This window comes from Mustela erminea, chromosome 10 (genome assembly GCF_009829155.1).
Source record: "Mustela erminea isolate mMusErm1 chromosome 10, mMusErm1.Pri, whole genome shotgun sequence".
In the NCBI taxonomy this organism is placed as follows: Eukaryota; Metazoa; Chordata; class Mammalia; order Carnivora; family Mustelidae; genus Mustela; species Mustela erminea.
The window spans coordinates 88,222,232-88,241,339 of NC_045623.1; the positions used below are offsets into that span (position 1 = coordinate 88,222,232).

The following is a 19,108-nucleotide window of genomic DNA, read 5'->3' on the forward strand; positions in this document are numbered from 1 at the left end:
CCATCTCACTTTCTTTGCATCGAGTTGTTTCTCTTATTTCTAGTAGTCATGATTACATTTATTCTTAGTTCTTAAAAACCTTAGTTTCTACGGAAAAGTAGTCACGGTGAGCTGTGGTGCTCATTTTTCTGTGACTAGGAGCCAAACAGATAAACCTATGCCTGGTAATGGTTTACATCTGTTTCTTCTCCACAATTATCTGTAGATTCCCCCATAAAACTATGAGACACTGGACAAAGTTGTACCATTTTTTCCCCCCTTTCCCAACAAATTTTGCTGCAGAGATGACCTGAACCTGCGGACTCACAGTAAACACAGAACAGAAGTTCTCCATCTAATGTTAACAATCCTAACAACATGTTCATTTTCATTCAACCAACGAGCTTAAATTAGCTTTAATGTCAAATATCTTCCCAGATCACGGGAACTGGAATTTTAGAATGCACAATTCTTACAGGTACTTGTCTTTAAACCAACTAAATATCAGAGCTCTTCCACAAATTAATTTTAGCAGCCCCATCCAGAGGTAGAGAAGATAGCTCACATTTACAACGTAGGTGGACACACGAATATGGAAGCGAGATGCAAACATAATCTTAAAGCCCCAAATTTCCGAACACGTTATGCTTCATGGATTCATTCATTGGTCATTTTTCTTCAGAGTCTAATGAATTATTGTGGCCAAGCAGGGCAGCAAAAAGAGATGGCCCAATTTTGGAGAACACAGCCCCAAGGACTGCATTCAGGAGTCAAACTGGCATTTCCGAGTTTCCCATTAGAAAACAGCCCGTTTTACCCAAAGCTGCAGCGGCAGACAACCCCCCCACCCCCCCACCCCCACCCCAAAGCCCCGAGCGGCGGTGGGGACGTCCCGGTCTCACCGGCTGATCCAAGGCGCTTCCCGGGCCGCGTTTGCTTAAGCAAGAAAAGGAAGTGAGGAGCTCGCAGACCCCCTAATGACCAGCCACCCGACGGGAGGCGGAAATCGAGGAAAGCCCAACCAAACGGGAGGAAGGAAAAGTTGAGACGAGCTCACCGAGGGAGGTCTGTCCAAGGCGGCGCCACGAACATTGTCCTCGTCGCCAGCGCGGAGTTAGTTCGGCGCTGAAGGCTGGTGGCCCCCGTCGGGGTGGGGCCCCGGGGCCGTCCCGAGGCGGTCAGAGCGCGGCACTCCCGGCCCGGCGGGGCCCCGGCGGCCTCCCTGCAGGAGCGAGCGGCAGGGGCGTCGGAGGGCAAGTGGGAAGGTCCGGGGGCCGAGCTGCAGCTGTGCCCATGAGGCCTGACACCTGCGCGTCCTGGTCTCACCCGCACCGGCCGCCTCCTTTCCCCGGGCGGAAGCCAGAGGACCTGCCTGGACCGCGAGCAAGAACCCCGGCGCCTGGGGGTGGGGGCGGAAGGGAGTCCTGGTGCCCGCAGCCTCCGCGCAGGGGACACGGGCTGCGCCTCCCTGACGCCACCTGTTGCTGGCCGGTCTTGAGGAAGATTTAAAAGATGAACCAGACACGGGCTAGTCTCCGAGAAGCTTCAGCGAGTTACAGAGGGCTTCGCCGTCCACGCTAGCTTCCAAAGAAACAGAAATCAGTCCTAGCTCGGTGGAGGAACAGAGACAGGAGGCGAGGCCCCGGCCTGGGTGTGGCTCTAGGGCCCAGGAGCAGCTGGGCCCCCTTGTGGGGGGGGGGGGGCACAGGCCAGAAGCCCCGCGTCGCTGTCCTAGTCACAGCCCCCAACTAGAAGCACCTCCGGAGTGGGCCCCATAGGGACCTGGAGAAGCCGTGGCACATCTGTGGCACCAGGGCAGCCCACAGGTGGAGCGAGCAGGTCACAGCCACCCGAGGCCACACAGGGACCACACAGACAGCCCGACCCTCATGGGCACAGACTTGAATTCCACGAATATAAGCTTTTCAAACAGCCACACTAAACTGTCGCTGTTTGAAACAACTACGCTATAGTATTAGAAGTTGTGTGTGCTTTGGGTGGGAGGAGCAAGGGGCCTGGGGCCTCCTGGGGTGCTGGCCGCCTTCTACTTTTTGCCCGGTGGTGACAACAGGGGACGCTGCCTCCTGCAAGTTGACTGAGCCGGACCATCAGGTGTCCCCGCTTTCCCGGAGGTGTATTATACTCAGCCCAGCCCGAGGCAAGTGGGGATTTAATCAGATCCTATCAGAACCCAAATCCCTTACTTCCTGAGACAGACGGAATACTTATCTGCAAGTCCCACTTTCCAGGAGCCCCGGGTGTTTCTTAGAGAGTCTATTCAGAACCTCGGGGAACGTTCCTGAAGAAATGCAAATTAGAATCCCCATAACCTTGAGTTACACCTGGCTTTCAATATGGAACCTGCAGCACAACTGTGATCATGACCTGTGGCCAGAAATCTCCAGAAAGAAGAGGAAGTCTGGAGGTTGCTGGGCTTGGACCCCCGACTGCTGTCCCCCTGAGGGACCGACACAAAGGAACTAGCTCCAAGCACCAAGGTGTTTACCAGGGCGGTGGTGTACAGAAGTGGACGGACAGGCCACCCACAAGATACCCACTCAAGCCAGCCTCCGAAGTCCCCTGGGGCCACTCGCAGCCCCCACAGGGATGTGTAGTCCCCTCCCCCATTCTGGAATTTATTTCCATGAAAAGTCTCACAAAGGCTTGGATATTACATATCATTTACTGAAGCAACTTCATTGGGAAGACTGAAATTACTGGAAAGGAAATGAAAAATTCATGACCACACCCATCAGGGACAGTCGTGTGCTGTCATTTTTGTCCTTTAGCTGCCAGGAAGTTGACTGTAGATTCTTTCAATGATCCCTCAGGCATCCTAAGGCTTTCTCTTGAGCATCTCTTGGTGAGAGATTTGAGGAGCCTCTTGGAGCATCATCAATGGTTCTTCCAAACCCAGAATCTGTGCGGGACCCAACAGCGCGGCTGGTGCCTGGCAGCCCCACAGGGATGCCTCAGTCTAGTTACTGGGGACGCTGGGGTCTCCGTGAAGACCCTGCACCTGTGACTGTCCGAGGACATCTTCTCCTTGTCCTTTTGGCTACTATTTATTTTTTAAAAAGATTTTATTTATTTGACAGGCAGAGATCACAAGTAGGCAGAGAGGGAGGCAGAGAGGAGGAAGCAGGCTCCCCGCTGAGCAGAGACCCTGATGCGGGGCTGGATCCCAGGATCCTGGGACCATGACCTGAGCCAAAGGCAGAGGCTTTAACCCACTGAGCCACCCAGGTGCCCCCTTGGTTACTACTTCTTACTAGAATCTCTCTTCATACCAGAATAAGACGTGAGATTCCTGCAAAATGTCAGTAGGACGCCAAGTGATTGAGCTAATTCGGACCTAGCCCCGACTCCACACCCGGCCGTGGAGGGGGCTGACACCTCCTGAGGTCCGGGCACTGTCCCAGTCTTAGAGGAGGACACAAGGATTAGAGGCAGGACAGGACCCTTGCTACCTTCTTGCTGTGTGACCCTGGACAAATTATTTAACCCTGGGTCACAGTTTACCATCTGTAAAATAAGGACAGTGATTCGTATCCCCATCTCCCAGTTCTGTGTGGAGGCTCAGGAGTCAGAGAGACCTGGCCTTGAGCCCCACCACGGAGCGGGAGGCACCTGCTGGAACCCATGGCAGCTGGCAGCCTCCTTGGTCTCCTGGTGGCCAACACGAGCTGATTCGGATGCCATGGGGTTCTGGCTGCTGCCTGCCTGTCAGGCATTCCAAGTGCAGGGTGGGAGCTCGCTGGGTCTGGTCCCCTTTGCAGGGGTCCTGTGATCATTGCAATCATCCCAGGATTGTGACGTGTCTGATAAAAAAGCAAACTTCTATAGGCTAGGCTGGATACCCAAGCTAGGGGCTGGTCTAGGCAAGCTTGGGGTTGAGGGGCACCGCAGAGTCAGGGGCAGGTAACCCAGGGCCAGCATTTGAGTTTATATCAAGGAGTCTTGGGGCCCAGCCCAGTTCTGTCACTTACCATTTGTGCCTCAGTTTCCTGTGCTGCGGACACGGAAGCCCGTGTTCCAGCGCCATGAAGGGGCTTCCACGCGGGGTAAATGTGACTCCCCCCACACCCCACCGGGTTTTGTCCCGTGCACCCGGCCTCCCTAGGCCGAGTCCTTTCTGTCCGAGGGAGGCCCGTTAGCCTGGATGGGGCCCCGGGGAGCACACGTGCGCTCCCAGGATCTCCGGATGGGGCCTGGGCCCGGCTTCTCCGCTGCAAACGCGGCGGCTGCGCACAGGGAAGAGAGGCGCGCGGGCGGGCTGGAGGGGCTGCGCGGGCGCAGGTGCAGGGCCTCGCCGCCAGGTGGCGCCAACGCAGACCTCCGCCGAGCCCCGCCTGCGGGGCGCCCAGGCTTCTGCGAGGCAGCCCACCCCCGACCCGCACCCCCGCACCACAGCGGTGTCTCTGGCGTCCTTCCCGCCGCCCACCCGCCTCCAGGCCTGGGTACACAGCCCTGGAACTGCAGTCCTGCCTCTCCGAAATGGCGAAAGGCCAACTGGGGCGACCTGATGCATGATCAAGCTGTGTGACCTTGGGCACATCACTCACCTTCCGTGGGCCTTCTTACTTTGACTTTACAAAGTACTTTATTCAAGATCTGGAAGCTGGCATTTGACTCCATGATATCGACAGAACTGGGACTGGCCCAGGGTGGCAGGGTCGCGATGGGAGGAACGACCACATAGTCCGAGAGACTGAGAGTTGCTCTCTGCAGGGCTGGGTGCCAGACAGGGGGGGCCTCAGGCTTCTCTTGGCACAATCGAAGGACGGAAGATGGCTGACCAGCATGCCTCCAACTCCGGGGCTCCATTGCCGCCAGGAGCCTGCTCTGGAGGATTCTCACCATGACTCCCAGTCTCCAGAGGGGCCAGCCTCTACTCCCCCACAGCCTCATCACCAGTGTGGCTTGTCACCAAATAGAGGAGCCCCATCCCTGTGGTATCTAGCAAGCACTTCTCATTGTCTCCCAATACCCATTTCCCAGCCTCTCTTTGGGCTGGGTGTGGCCCAGAATCTTCTTCTTTTTTTTTTTTTTTTTAAGATTTTATTTTTTATTTGTCAGAGAGAGAGCGAGCGAGAGTGAGCACAGGCAGACAGAGTGGAAGGCAGAGTCAGAGGGAGAAGCAGGCTCCCTGCGGAGCAAGGAGCCCGATGTGGGACTCGATCCCAGGACGCTGGGATCATGACCTGAGCCGAAGGCAGCTGCTTAACCAACTGAGCCACCCAGGCGTCCCCACAATATTCTTCTAACCACTGGGAAGGGAGCATGGATGTGTGCATAGGGGGCTGTTCTTTACAAGGAGTGGGGAGCACAGTCCCTTTCCCAGGCCTATTCTCCTTGGTTGGTCCCCAAACTCAGGGAGGAGGGCCAGAGAGCATCTTCAACCACAAAGACAAGGTGGGTGGCCACAGGTCCGGGAGGGCAGAGCATCAAGATGGAAGGAGCCTGGGTCCTTAATGCCAGGGGCCTCCCTTGACTTGAGACGGTTCAGGCTCCAGCTAGAAAGTGAAAGAGAAATTTTGTCTTGCTTCATGTCACTTGAAATTCTTACACTCTCCTCTGGCAACATCAGCCAGGCCCATCATTCTGTCACTGAGCTCGAACATCAGAGTTAGCTCCCATTGAGCGGGAACTTCCTCTTTCCACGCAGGCCATGCTAGTGGCTGTCCCCGTGGGCTGTCTACACTGCATAACGAAGCACGCCACAAACTCAGATTCCTTATTGGTGTTCACGTGGCCCCTGTGGGCTGTTGCCACTCTGCTGCGTCCCGAGGCACATCTCTCTGCCCCGTGGTGCTGTTCTCCTACCTTGGTGGGGGGAGGGAGCGACATGGGGACGTAATGCTCTCAGCTGAGGTTTTTCCTATCCTGTGGTTCTTGCTGTGAGCGCTTCCTGAAAAAAAGGGGAAGCAGATCTTTGCGGGTAAACCACAGGTTCAGTCTCTTGTTGGACAGTCGTGCCGTGGCTGAGGCCATAGTGGGGTAGGCATGTGCCCTAGTCACATTCCTGGCCAGCAGCCCTACTCTAAGCGCCTGGCAAATCACCCAGCTCCCAAGGTCCTTCCCCCACCCCCACCCCCCCGCCAAGGCTGGCAGTCACTTGTAGGGATCTGTCACCCTGTCCCAGGCATCTGAATTGACATTTCCCACCCCGTCTCCTTTGGACCGTATGACGGAGGCTTCTCCTTCCTGTTTGGGCCAGGGATAGCCACCTGCTCCCTGCTGAGCCAATGAGAATATTCAAGAAGTTCAAAAAGAACACAGAGATTAAGCAAAATCTTAGAGCGAAGTTAAAGGCAGCATTGATAATAGTGACAGCCCAGGCAGCCCGGGATCCCTGGACACTTGTGCGCAGACTCCGGGAGCACCTGGCGAGCACCGAAGCCTCACGAGCCTGTGACCCAGGCCACTGGCCTGTAGTCAGAGGAAGACACGGAGGCTCAGAGGCTCAGAGACGGTCCCGAGGTTATTTGGGTACGTGTCGCTTTTGCGATTGACCCCCTGAATCAGGCATTCAGTCCTCTCCTGCCCCATCCCCTGCCATCCCCACTGCCCTTCCTCCCAACGACTCCCTAATTCCCTCCGGGCTGCTTCCCACCCAGCAACTTCTGCCCCGTGTTCTTGCCAAGCCGTCACTCAAACGGCCTCTCTGCCAGGAAGCTCCCGACTCCGTGGTGCCCTGGGCACCCAGCCCTCAGCACAGCCCGGAGACCATGTGTGGTGCCCCTCTTCCAAGCAGAGCAGCCCTGCTAGAGTAGGACCAGCCTCGGGGAGCACCCCGGAGTCTGCGCTGGGCCCTCTTATGCTCCCAGAGCTCTTGGAGTGGGGGCCTTACAGTGCCTCTCCATTCTACAGAGCAGGAGAAGGAGGGCTCAGGAAGACCGAAGTCTCTTCACTGGGTCACACAGCTAGTAAGTGGCCAGCACGCAGGTCAGGCCTTAGTCTCGGGGGTCCCAGGGGATGGCACAAAGCAAGAGAGCTGGGAAGGGTCAGGGTGGGAGGGGGCTAGAACCAGAGGACCTGGGCGGCAGCGGGCTGCTCTCCCCGCCCCCCCGCCATGGCCACGGGCTGCCTGGTGCTCCTCCACAGGGGGCAAGCCTCCCCAGCTCCTCAGGCTCCTGGGGGGCCTGGGGCCCCATGTCCTGCACCTTCTCTCCGTGCTCTTGGAGAAACTATTACAGGTGCCGTGTTCACAGTTTGTAAAGTTCTTCCCCAGGTACATAGCAATCAGGCGACCCTCCTGCTTCAGAATCTCCCATGGCTCCCAGGGCCAGAGGGCTGAACCTTACATCCTGGGCCTGGGGTTTAAGGAACTCTGAAGTCAGGCCTGAGCCCTTCCTCCGATTCCGGGCTCCCTCTCCGGCACCTGAGTTCCGCCCCAGCTTCCAGGCTGTCCACCTGCTCTTCCTGCTGCCTGGGTCCCCCTCTGCAGCCTGGGTATCTCTTCTGATCCTGAGACCCAGCGGGAAGGCCACGGCCCCCTCCTCCAGGAAGTCCTCCCTGCTGCCTGGCCCCCACATGGAGTCAGCTGTCACTTTCTCAGCCTTTGGTGGATGGTCCGTTCACTTCACCCCTTGAAGCATCTGGACGGGGCCCAGGGCTCCTCTCTGGTCCCCAGAGGAGGTGACTGAAGACAGACTTCAGTAGCCTCACTTTCACGTTTTCTAGGAGAGGAAACTGATGGGCAAGAACCAGTTGAAGGCCAGAAAAGCTCCAGTGCCACTGTGTTTCCTGTGGAGTTCCCTCCTCATTAGAGGCCTTGGCATGCCTTGCTACCATGTGTCCCCATTTTGCAGAAGAGGAAATGGACATAAGGGGAAACAGAGACCAGGGACTTGACCACAGTCACAGGGCTAGTGAGACATAGTGTAACAAAGCAGAGGTGACAAGGGGTGATCATGTCACCTCCCTCTCAGGGTTGTCTTGCACACTTAGGAAGGTAACAGGTATGAAGGGGTTGGAGCCAAGAGGAGCTTGACAAGACAGCGACTTCCTACTGTCATCCCTCCCCTAGGGACTTAGGCAGGAGGCTGGCTTTGCCCTGTCCCCCAGGAGGGTCTCATCTCCTTGGCCTTCCCAGTGTCACCTAGGCTCGGCTCCATCTCTTCTCTGGGCTTGGGAGAGCCACAAAGATGGGGAGTTCATTCTTCCCAAGAGATTTGCCAGTCCCATAGACACCAAGGAAGCCATTGCCTGGCTCAGAGCTTCTACGGGTGGGGAGATGGACTTGGGGTTCCCATCCCAACAATCCCCGAAGCCTGAGCCCAGGGTGGGGGCCTGTAACTGTGCAGCCTGAAGCCCCACTCTGTCATTCATTGGCTGGGTCACCCCGGTCAAGTCACTGTGCCTCTCTGGACATCGGTTTGTCCCTATAAAATGAGGTATTGGAATTGGGGTTCTGGATTCTACTTGCCAGTCATTTCTTATTGAATCAGCCCACCAGTTTTCCTGTGAAGGACCCATTCGAGAGGCAGGAGCACCGAGGGATTCTTGTGATGGGCCCAAAGTCACCCAGTGAATGGGCAGTAGAATCAAAACTGGGTCTCGGAGTCAAGCTCTCTCCTCTCCACTGGCTTCAGGAATCTTGGCTGAGGCTGTGGTCTTACTGGGCTGGGACGCCATGGGCATTCAGCTGTGTCCTCTGAGTGCTTCTGGGACAGCTCAAAGACAAGGATGGTTTTAGAAACCCCTGGGGCTCGGGCAGGAAATCCGGGGCAGCCCAGACCCAGCCAGCAGGGCTGTTCCTAAACCGGAGATGAGAGAAGATGAGCTCCCAGGCCTGCTCGCTGTGGCCCCGGGGGAGCTGTGACATGCAGGAGATGACAGCTGCTCTCTCCCCGTCGTGGCTTTTGGAGAGGACATGGAGCCTCAAGTAGGCAGGGACCTCAGGGTCCCTGTGCTCGGTTCTCTGCCTCCCCAGAGAAGCTTGGGGGAGAAATGTCAGCCACGTTGGTCCCGGGGGTCCTCTCGTCCAGGTCCCTCCTGGTGCAGAAACAAAGGAGTCCGTGTCACACAGAGACAGATCCCACGTGGAACCGATGTCCCAGTATTAAGGCCACTGGCTTCCCACACACCTGTGAGTGCACAGGGCGCAACCAAGCAGGCCCCATGACGCTCCCTCTGTGGAAGGAGAGCGCCCTTACCAGCCTGGCTGTGTGTCTGCCGGCAGAGCTCCATGTCTCTGAGCCACTTTCCTCTTCTGTAAACTGGGCCTATCACTGGCCTCCCAGAGCTCTTGAGAGGAGCAAGCGGGCTTATATCGAGGAAAAGAGGACCTTTCTCTCCACCACCCCAGATAACCCCAGGGGAGGTTTCTGCAACTCCCCAATACCATCTTCTGTGCCCCAAAACCCGGGGTCAGAGGAGGGACCGGCCGTTTGGTGGGCAGCCACTCTGTGCGAGATACTGAGCATCTGTGCTCTCATCTAAACTTCCAAATGACACAGTGAGGTATTTCCCCCCCTTTTTTTGTGCAGATGGGGAAACTGAGACTGGGGGCTGAGTCCTTTCCTGCTGTCTGGGCTGGAGCCCCAGAGGTGCACATCAGGAGAAGACACAGGCCAGGGGAGGGCCAGGGCTCAGGGAGGGGTAGCACAGACCCAGTCCTCCACTCAGAGCTCACCACCAGGGGGACAGAGGACCTAGGCTCAAAGCCCAAACACTGATTTCAGTTCTGTGAGCAGGGCCGCTAAGGAGACACTCCAGGGAGGGTATCTAATGGAGGGATCGGGAGGGGCGAGGCTGATGAACCCTGGGGCCCCACAGAAGGCACAGAAACGGTCTGGAGGGCAGGAGGGAACCAAGGGGTTGATCGGGAGTGGGAATTCCTGGCAGCAGTCAAGGCAGGGGCCAAGCCCCAAGGCCAGAGCACAGATACAGGGATGGGAACAAGTTCAGCTACCAGTGGGGAGGGGTGGGGGCCAGGAGCCAGTTTGTGCAGATGAGAAGGGATTTTAAACTCCATTTGGACAATTCTGGGGAGCCACTGGGGGGTTTAAGCGAATGGGTGATTGGTTTAGATCCAAGGTAGAAAGATGGTCTGTGCCTCTGTGGCTCTGGGGCGGGAGAAGGCCGCTAATTGGGGATTCAAACAGGGGGGTCCACAGGACTTGAAGGATTGGAGGGAGGGGGGATGGGATAGAGGAAACCTAAGGTGACCCCTGGTGCTGAGGGCGGTGGGCAGTGGGGCCCTTTACAGGGTGGGGAACAGGAAGGGTAGGAATGGGCCATGATCACCGGGAGCAGGGACATTGCTGGGGAGGTGACTGGTTGCTGAAAGTGAGGCTGGGCTTGTGGGCCCAGGCCGGCAGAGCCCCAACATCAGAGGAGGGCAGAGGAGGCCCAGAGGAAGAAAAGTCGGGAGGGGCAGACAGGAAGAGCACGGGGTAAATGCCAGGGCAGGTGGAGTGACGGGAGACTGCCAGAGCTCTAGCCACGGGTTGGTGTCCCCAGGAAAAGCAGCCACGGTGGACAGGGCTGCAGACCATGTTGGGTGGGAGTCGCGCGAGCGGTGGGTGGGGGCCGTGGAGGGGCCAAAGTGCGGGAATAGAGGGAGCGCAGGGTCGACTGGGGGTCTCGAGGGAAGGAGATGGCAGGAGGGAGGCCACCGCCTCAGGGGAGCTCCAGCCACAGCCCAGGCGCAGAGCGAGGGGAGTTCTCTCCGGAGCTAGGGCCGCAGGAGCCTCAGTCTCAGGCGGCGGCAGGAAGGCGACCCCGGCCTGGCTCTGCGACCTTACCCGACCCCAGGCTAGGCCCCATCCGCTCTGCGGGGCGCCGGTACCCTCACGGTGGATCCCCCAGGAGGCTCCGCCCCCATGGGTGACCTCGGTCGCTCCCGGGATGCCTGTCCCCGAGGGCTGGGCAAGGAGATCCTGGGGCGCTGAGGCCACCCCCAGTATTCTCGGCCGAGAGGGGTTCGAGGACTAGCCGTGCTGTGTGGCGTCCTGCGAGGTGGGATGGCCCAGACCGGCTACTTCCTCGAGCTTCCCCCCTCCCTGCCCGGGGCGCACAGCCGGGTCTCATTACTGCCCATCCCCCAGCCCTGCGGGCCGGGGGGTCTCGGCGGCGGAGGGGGGGAGGGGCGGGTTATAATCAATCCCAGGCCGGAAATTCCTCCCGAGGGGCCCGGCTGGGAGCCTGGCCGGCCGCCCGCTCCAGCGCTCCTCCTCCTCCGAGCCCGCCCCCCGCATCATGGAAACTGGGCCGCCAGCCGACCCCCTCGCTCAGCTCCGCATTCCTGCCTCGCGGGGCGGGCAGGGCTCGAGAGCTGGGCGGCCCCGTCAGGCCCGCGGCGGGGGGCGCCCCCAGTGCCTCAGAGTTGGGGGCTGGCGCCACCTCCCCACTCCAGATGGGGCGCATCTTCTCAGGGGCGCTAGGGAGGCCGGCGGGACGCTTGACACTCCGTTAGACTCCCTCAGCTCCGAGAGCCGGCTGAGCCCCACCGCCTCCACCCCTGCTCCGGGCTCCTATTCACTGGGCGTCCGGGGGGTTACCGGGCTGCGCCCCGTGTGGTGTGCCCGCCCCCAACGCCGGGTTTTCGCTTCTTACGAGGCGGACACCGTTAAGCCCATTTTCCAGGTGAAGGCTCTGAGGATCATGGAGGGAAAGGCTCGGGGACGGGCGGAGCAGGAACCCGGCCGCCTCCTCCGGGCAGCTCCCCGGACGGCGCGGGGCAGCAGTGGGCTCTCAGACACCCCCGCGAGTCCTCTCCAGGACGCCTGGAATGAGGGGCTGTGACTGGCGCGGGAGGGCGTGCGGACTTCAAAAATCCTGTCTGCGCGCTCACTGCGGAGCCGGGTAGGGCTCTCCAGCTCCGGGTCTCAGTTTACCCACGTGGGAAGAAGGCGCCCTCCCAAGCCTCTGCGAACAACATAAGCCGGGGACTCGGGCCCCCAGATCCTCCGAGTCACCAGGCGAGCACACAGCGCTTACCTGCGACCCTCAGACCTGAGCTGCCGCCTGCTTCCAGCGGTGGGGCCTGGCGGGGGCCTGGCCAGCCAGATCCCGGGGCTCCGGGGGGCGGGGCTTGGGCGGTGCCGGGCGGGGCCTGAGAAGGGGGTGGGGCCAGGGGGCCAAGATTCGGTGGAGACAGCGGCAGTGCCGGGATCCGCGGCGCGCGGAGTCGGACCGGGACCCGCCGTGGCGCTGCGGCGCCAGGTGAGCGAAACTAGGACCCCGGGCTCGCCCTCCACTTTCCTCAACTTTTTGTTTGGTCCCCTCCCTCTGGAAAGGCCCTGGGGGGCGGGAGCCCGGTCCTCCCTTTCCCCGGGACAGAGTGTGGGCGCGCGGGGAGGCGGGACCCCAGAGTGCGAGGGACCCGGCCCAGAGCAACTTCCCGCGGCCTGAGACCTTCAGACTGTGGCTCCAAGTTTCTCCCTCCTGAGGTCCCCAGCGTGGACCCATGCCCTCCAGAGTCTCGAGGTCTCTATGTGTGTGCCCATCTCTCCGCATGCTTCCGCCTCCCTCCTCGCAGGGACGCACAGGGCTCCGGGCGACCTTTCCGGGGTTGGCGCTGGGGCACCAGCTCCGGCCTGGGGCGCCGTGGTCACTTCAGCGGTTAAGGGCCGGGAAGAAGGCTCCACACTCAGAGACTACTTGGAAACGGCCCTTGCCTCCTCCCAGGACTCTCCCGTGGCCGTGCCGGGAAGCGCAAAGCGTGGGCTAGGGTCCGCAGGCCCGGCGTCGGGTCCCGGAGGAGCCCCCTCCTCGTGTGACCCGGGCAGTCTCCTCTGTCTTTCTGGGCCGCAGTTTCCATCTGTGAAAATCAGGCTTTGGACGCAGTAGACTCTGCGGCTCCGTGCTAGGCCCTGGGCCTTCCGCACTCCTGTCGGAGGAGGGATGGGGTGTCGTGCCTTGAGCTTCGGGGGTGCGGATGGGGAGTGAGTGGGGTAGCAAGGCCTCCTTCCTGGGGCCTCGGCACGGATTCCAGCGCGGAAGCTGTTTAGAAACCAGACAGGGGTAGTAAAGACGCACCACTGGACAGCGAGGTCCTAGCCCTCCTCGCCTGCGGCCCAGGGCGCCCGGGTGGGGGCCCCCCGTTTCCTCCCACACCCTCCCTTCGGTGGGGGCCACACCACACACAGCCCAGCTACTCCTTACCCGGCCCGGCTACAGTTCTTAGGCCACAGGTCGGGAAGGGCTGAAGCCAGGCGGCCCAAACTGGGGCGGCCTGAGGTGCTGGGGCGGTGCTGCTCGGTCCGGGACGCGGGCCACTGAGGCCTCGGGTGGAGGAGGCCGGAAAGGAGGACAGGCGGCGGGAAAGGGGGATGATTCATCCCGAGGAGCTCGAATTGGAAACGCTGCAACCTGGGAACAGCCTTGCCCGGGCCGACGGGAGAGCTGGGGGGAGCTCTCCCTGCAGGGCCCCCTGCCCAGCGCCTGCAGCCCCCTGCCCCCGGCCCCCTGCCCTGGCCACTGCCCTGACGCTGGGGGAGGGGAGGCCTCTTCAACTAGGACTTGAAAGCCATCCTGGGCAAAGTCTGCCGCTGGTCGTGGTCAGAACGGTCTTCCCGGAGTCTAGCTCAAGTCTCTCCTGCTGCAGCTTCAGTGCAGGCTGAGGAGGTCTGAAAGGAGGGGGCGGGCAGGAAGAGGCTGGAGTCACCCCCTCCTTCCTACGCTGCGGTATGTAAAGCGCAGTAGGGGGGAGGTGGGGCCCGCGAGCGACCCCAGCGGACCCGGGCGGTCGGAGCTCCTTTACTACCCTCCCTCCTTTACTACGGTGCACCCACGTGCGGGGGTGAGGTCGATCCCGGGCTGGACTTACCCTGGAGACGCCACTGCCGGGGGCCCGCACACCTCCCGAGGCCCGGGATCTGAGGGCTGGCGAAGAGGGTGCAGGCGGCCGGAGCCCGGCAGCGGAGGATGCGCCAGGTAGCAGCCCGAGCCCCCCTCCCTCCTCTCCGCCCGCGGGTCCGGCCAACTCCGGCTTCTGCCGCGCGTCCCTGGCTCGGAGCTGCGCTGCGGAAAACCCGAGCGGGGGCGGCTCCCCGCCTCGCAGCCCGGGAAAATCCGGGGGTGGCCGCCAGGGATCTCCAAGCGGCCTGGGCGAGGCAGCCCGATCTTGCCTCCCAGATTTGGGCCCCCAATCTGGCGCTCCGACCCTAGGCCCGTCGGTTTAGTCCTTGCCTCCCCTCTCTCCGCAGAGCGCCCAGACGACGGCAAGATGACCGCCGGGAGCCCGGGAGACTTCGGAGAGGTGCGGAGGAGCCCCGAGGGCCGCGTCTCCCGCCTGGGCCGCCGCCTGGGCCGCCGCCGGCGCCCGCGCTCCCCGCCGGAGCCTCTGCGGGTGCGGGCACGGCTGCGGCTGCGCTCGCCGTCGGGGGCGTTTGCAGCGCTGGGGGCGCTCGTGGTGCTGGTGGGCATGGGCATCGCCGTAGCCGGCTACTGGCCTCACCGCGCCGGGGCCCCAGGGCCACGCGCTGCCAATGCCAGCGCGCCCCCCCTGAGCGAGCTGCGACGCGAGGGTCGCGGCGCCGGCCGGGGCCACGGCCCGCACGAGCGGCTGCGGCTCCTTGGGCCCGTGGTCATGGGCGTCGGCCTGTTCGTGTTCATCTGCGCCAACACGCTGCTCTACGAGAACCGCGACCTGGAGACGCGACGGCTTCGCCAGGGGGTGCTGCGGGCTCAGGCGCTCCGGCCGCCTGACGGCCCTGGCTGGGACTGCGCTCTCCTTCCCAGCCCCGGACCCAGGACTCCCCGAGCCATAGGTTGCACAGAGCCAGAAAGTTGGGACCTGTCCCCGCGTCGGGGTACCTCACCCGTTCCATCAGTGCGGAGTCTGCGTTCAGAGCCTGCGAATCCTCGCTTGGGGTTACCTGCCCTGCTCAACAGTTACCCGCTGAAGGGCCCGGGGCTGCCCCCACCCTGGGGTCCACGGACCCAGACTGGCCATGTAATTATTACCGTGCAGCCCTCTGGTTCCTGCATCGAACATTCCAAGTCTCTGGATCTGGGCCTTGGGGAGCTTCTGCTTGGGGCCCCAGCGCCTCGAGACTGTGCTCACGGGAGCTGGCCCCGACTGGACCGCCTCAGCCTGGGGGGTTATGCCAAGTTGGAAGGAGGAGGGGACTTGGGAGCCCGGGTTTGAAGAGCAGAGGACAGCCTGCTAGGAGGCTGCCGCATGGACCGTGGTAACAGGACCAGAAGTCCCAACGTCTAGTAGATGCATCAGTCACTTCCCAGACTGGAGATGGATGCTCTGGCCCCAGCAGCTGCTAAGGCATCCTGACTTGCATGTCGGCAGAGAAATGCCAACTGCACAAGGGTTCAATCAGCTGGAGAGAATGTGTTTTCACGTGGAGTCTGGAGGCCAGCATGACTTAGCCTCGGGAATTCTTTAAGCCTCCAAAAGTGGCCTTAGCCTTGGACAGGTACCTAAAGGGGCTGGAGGTCCAGGCTGGGGTGATTGGGAGATGCCGCTGGTGTCTCGGCAGACCCAGAGTGGTGGGCAAGGACCCCTAAGACTTGGAAGGGAGGTTGGTTGGCATGTGACAGGCTGGGCCAGGCTCCCTCCACCGTGGCATCAGTTGCAGGGTCAGGGGAGATGAGCAATGAAGTAGATTTGAGACCCTCCACTGCCATCTGGGATGGGGACTGAGACTTTAACTCCCACCACCTCAGCCCCTCCGTCCCCTCAGTCATGCAGGGTACACCCAACTAGGGCTACACTACTGCCAAAGCCTTCCTCCTGAGGGTCTGGCCCCTTCCTCAACAGGTCTGAGAAGCCCCCTTCTCTCCTTTGTCGTGACCTGTGCAAAATTTCCCCCAGCTGGCAAAAAGCATCCGCCAGTTCTACTTTTCTACAACGTCGAAGCTGCATCTGGGCCATTGTGGGTAGCTTACTTTAGAAAAGGGTCTTTTCTAGGGTCAAAAATTTGGGTCTCTCTTACCCATGTTGAATTTTCCCGATTGCTGGTAGGAGAAAAGGACTTTAAAGGTTGATCAACTCTCACAGATTCAGTATTGGGTTTGTTTTTTGTTTTGTTTTGTTTTTTTTTCCTTTGTTTATTGAAAAATGCAATACAAGAAGCAAGACCAAACACGTATCTAAACACTACACCACTTCTCTTACTACAAAAGGCCAAAACAGCAGACTAATTATTGCCTTTTTAATCTAAGGATTTTGCCAATTTGATTCTGCTGCCATATTTCCTATTTTGTCAAGAAATGTAAACAACTACTTGATATGATTCATGATTTTAAAAAAATTTACAAAGCTCCTTCATTTTTGTCACCAAAATAATACATTTGAGAGAGATTTGTAAAAACCACCAGCCTGGGGCGGACATCCTGGGCAGATCTTTCCAACGAGCATTCCTTGATGTTGGTCAGGCCGAAGCTCTGGTTCCACTTCCCAGGGTAGACCGGGGTCCCTCCCCCTAGGCTGCCATGCAGAGCCTGCAATTGGTGGGGGGGCCTGGGCGGGCAGGAGAAGAGGCCCCGAGAGGTCCCTGCAGCCAGGTTCTGTGGGCCCTTGGCTTAGAAATTCAGGTCCTGCTTGGTGGGTGGGTGGGTAGGTGGGTGGCAGAGACCTCATGTGGCTTGGAGGAAGTCTTTACTTCTCAAGTGGAATAAAAATAAAATTGCAGTGAGAGTTGTCACTGTGGTGTGTCTGAGTCACTTCAGGAAAACGGCTGCCAAGTCTCTGACCCTGGAAATGAAGCTCTCTCCTCCCTTCTTCACCATTTCCACCTGGACAGAATCTGTTTTTCTTCACACGCACGCACGCACGCACGCGCGCGCACACACACACACACACACACACACACACACACACAAATGCACACACAACTGCAGGAAGAAAAAAAAAAAATCCAAACAATTGTCAAAGCCCCAGATCTGTTCCCAGAGAGGGAGGATAGGGGAAGAAGCTTGGAAGGACATCCTCTTCCTAGCTTTTCCAAGTTGTGGCTTCTCAGCGCTGCAAGGGCATTTGAGATCTTCTGGCCCAGTTTACAGTCAAGGAAGCAGAGGAGAAGCACCGTGAGCTGGTGACAAAGTCAAAGGGGCGTGCAGGCCCCCATCAGCGGTGCGGACAGGAACACCAGCGTGGACAGCGGATAACTCGGTGGGCGCTCTTCCTCACCCCCACCCTCTCATTCCACAGCTGTCAGCTCTGGGAGCTGGGAGCTCTTTCAGCAGGACAGCTGGCCGCTGGAAAGCAAGCTCACGTTACATGCTATTTGATGTGAGCTGGATTCCGAACCTCACCACCACCCCTGGCAGCACAGGCCAGGCTTAGGCACCAACAAGCCAGCCCCATCATTTCGGACCCTATGCCCACAGGCCAGAAGTCTGCTCCTGAGACAGGACAGTCCTTTCTCCCAGGCCTGTCACACGTCCCACCTGAGCTCTTCCTGTCCCTCTCCAGAGAGCTGCCTTGTGGTTAGTAACAGGCTCACATAAGTACTAAATGAAAAATGCAGACATTTGAAATCAGTTCAAACCAACCGACTTTGTCTAGAAGACTCAGCCAGTAGAGGCTTTGGACACATGCGGCTGGCCCCCACTGTGGGGACCAGAGGTTTTACACTTCTCTCACTCATGCCTCCTGAGCCCAGAGACTGCTGACTGTGACCCACCGTCTAGTTCATGAAGTTCACTTCTGTCCCACCATAAGATTCTAAGAACTTCCAGGCAGATGTGTTTGTGGGAAGCCAGCTGGAAGACTTGGGAAGCACTATTGAATAAAAAGGCCCCCAGATCAACCAGTAATGGTGGAACTGGGCTCATCGGTCAGTCCCATTTCCAAAACTAAGGGAAAAAAAGTTAGAAGTAAAATAAACCCACAACCCACCACAAAGATCAAGCCTACAAGACCTGACAGACCTCAGATGGAGAGTGGGAATGAGCAGAGCTGGTGTTGGTGCTGCCTAGCGTGTGGGGTTTTGAGGGAAGGATGGCCCCTAAAAGCCAATTCCCTTGCTCCCTGCCTCCCTTGCTGCAGGCAGGTACCGGTCAGGAGAAGAAAGGTCAAGGAACACAACCTCCTCTCTGAGTCATATTTCCAATCATCCCAGGGTTAAAGAAAAAGGTCCAGGGTTGGTCACCTGGAAATACTTCTTAGTGGGATCTGACTGAGGTAAACACCATTCCCCTGTGTGAAGTGCACATTCCCAGAACTAGAAAGCCTTTTTTTTTTTTTTAAACCTCATCAACTTTCCTTACTCAAATCATCACTAAAATTGTGCCATTAGAGCTTTTGGCCAAAAGTGCCTATTTTTCTGTGAGTTTTGGTCTCCTGAGATGGGAGGTGGGGGGAGCACTTAGCAGAGCCACTGCTTCTGACGAGGTTAAAGGGGAAGGGAGGGCAGGAAGGTGAAGGCCACAGATTTGTTCGAACATTCACAGTATCATATATATCTGGAACAACTTCTTGTGTCTTTGATCTAAAGAAGCTCCAAAAGAAAGAACAGGAGGAAAGAAGGAAACACAACACTACATTCTTAGCAGAGATCTCTGCCTCACCAATACCACCCTCAACAAAAGGACAGGGATGTCTCCCTGCGGTGTGTGGATCAGGAAAGCTGCCCTGCTTCACATGGTAAAGTCACATCATTGGCTCTGAGAAAGGGCTGGTTCACAAAGTTTCTGCTGACATTGAAAGGGTATAAAAGTAGGGGAGGAGCAGGGAAGCCCCATTAAGCTGACTTTGGCCCCCAACACAGCTGACAGAGCCTCTGGAGGATTTCCCCAAGAACTCTGTAGACCTGTCAGTATCTGGGTTGGAAGTAAATGGGGGAGAGGCTAGGTTGAAGGGGTTACAAACCACCCCATTAAAAAAACGCAAAGCTCTTTAAAAACAGTCCGCAGAGTGAAAAGTTGAACAATCTCTGGTATCACAATATAGAAAAAGGTATTAAAAGAATCAGCAACGTCTAGAAGACTCTCTCGGTATAAACCCCAAATAGAAAACAAAGTTAATTTTCTGGTGGTTTATAGCAATTTTGAAAGCCTGAAGTCTGACTGTTGCAGGTAAGCTTCTTTATCAGTAATTTTGCTGGTTTTCTTGTGGATGGGAGACAGGCAGGGAGTTGGGGTAGGATAGTTCCTTTCCTAGAGGAGAGAAAGCAAACTTTTAAAATTCTGCAAAGGAAGACAGCCACCCCATCCC

At 58.5% G+C, this 19,108-nt stretch overlaps 2 protein-coding genes and 1 pseudogene across 17 annotated transcripts in view; 1 reads left to right on the top strand and 2 right to left on the bottom strand.

Moving 5' to 3' along the window:
* The first annotated feature begins 12,069 nt into the window (after positions 1 to 12,069).
* Positions 12,070 to 16,582, top strand: TMEM200B (transmembrane protein 200B). Of its 2 annotated transcripts, none has more exons than XM_032360868.1 (2): positions 12,070 to 12,153; positions 14,139 to 16,582. In XM_032360868.1, the coding sequence occupies exon 2, from the start codon at positions 14,159 to 14,161 to the stop codon at positions 15,080 to 15,082; it is 924 nt and encodes a 307-aa protein (XP_032216759.1). In that variant the 5' UTR covers positions 12,070 to 12,153; positions 14,139 to 14,158; the 3' UTR covers positions 15,083 to 16,582. The 2 variants fall into 2 exon arrangements, with proteins under 2 accessions (XP_032216759.1, XP_032216760.1); XM_032360869.1 differs by lacking the exon at positions 12,070 to 12,153 and adding an exon at positions 13,762 to 13,866.
* Positions 12,334 to 13,480, bottom strand: LOC116600665 (annotated as a pseudogene).
* Positions 15,967 to 19,108, bottom strand: part of EPB41 (erythrocyte membrane protein band 4.1) — a 197,691-nt gene continuing 194,549 nt past the window's right edge. For 10 of the 15 annotated variants that reach the window (XM_032360841.1, XM_032360843.1, XM_032360850.1 and 7 more), the window contains one exon: positions 15,974 to 19,050. The gene's annotated coding sequence lies outside the window, so the exon portion shown is untranslated. Of the gene's footprint in view, positions 19,051 to 19,108 lie in introns of all 15 variants that reach the window. The other 5 variants (XM_032360856.1, XM_032360839.1, XM_032360837.1 and 2 more) reach the window with 1 other exon arrangement.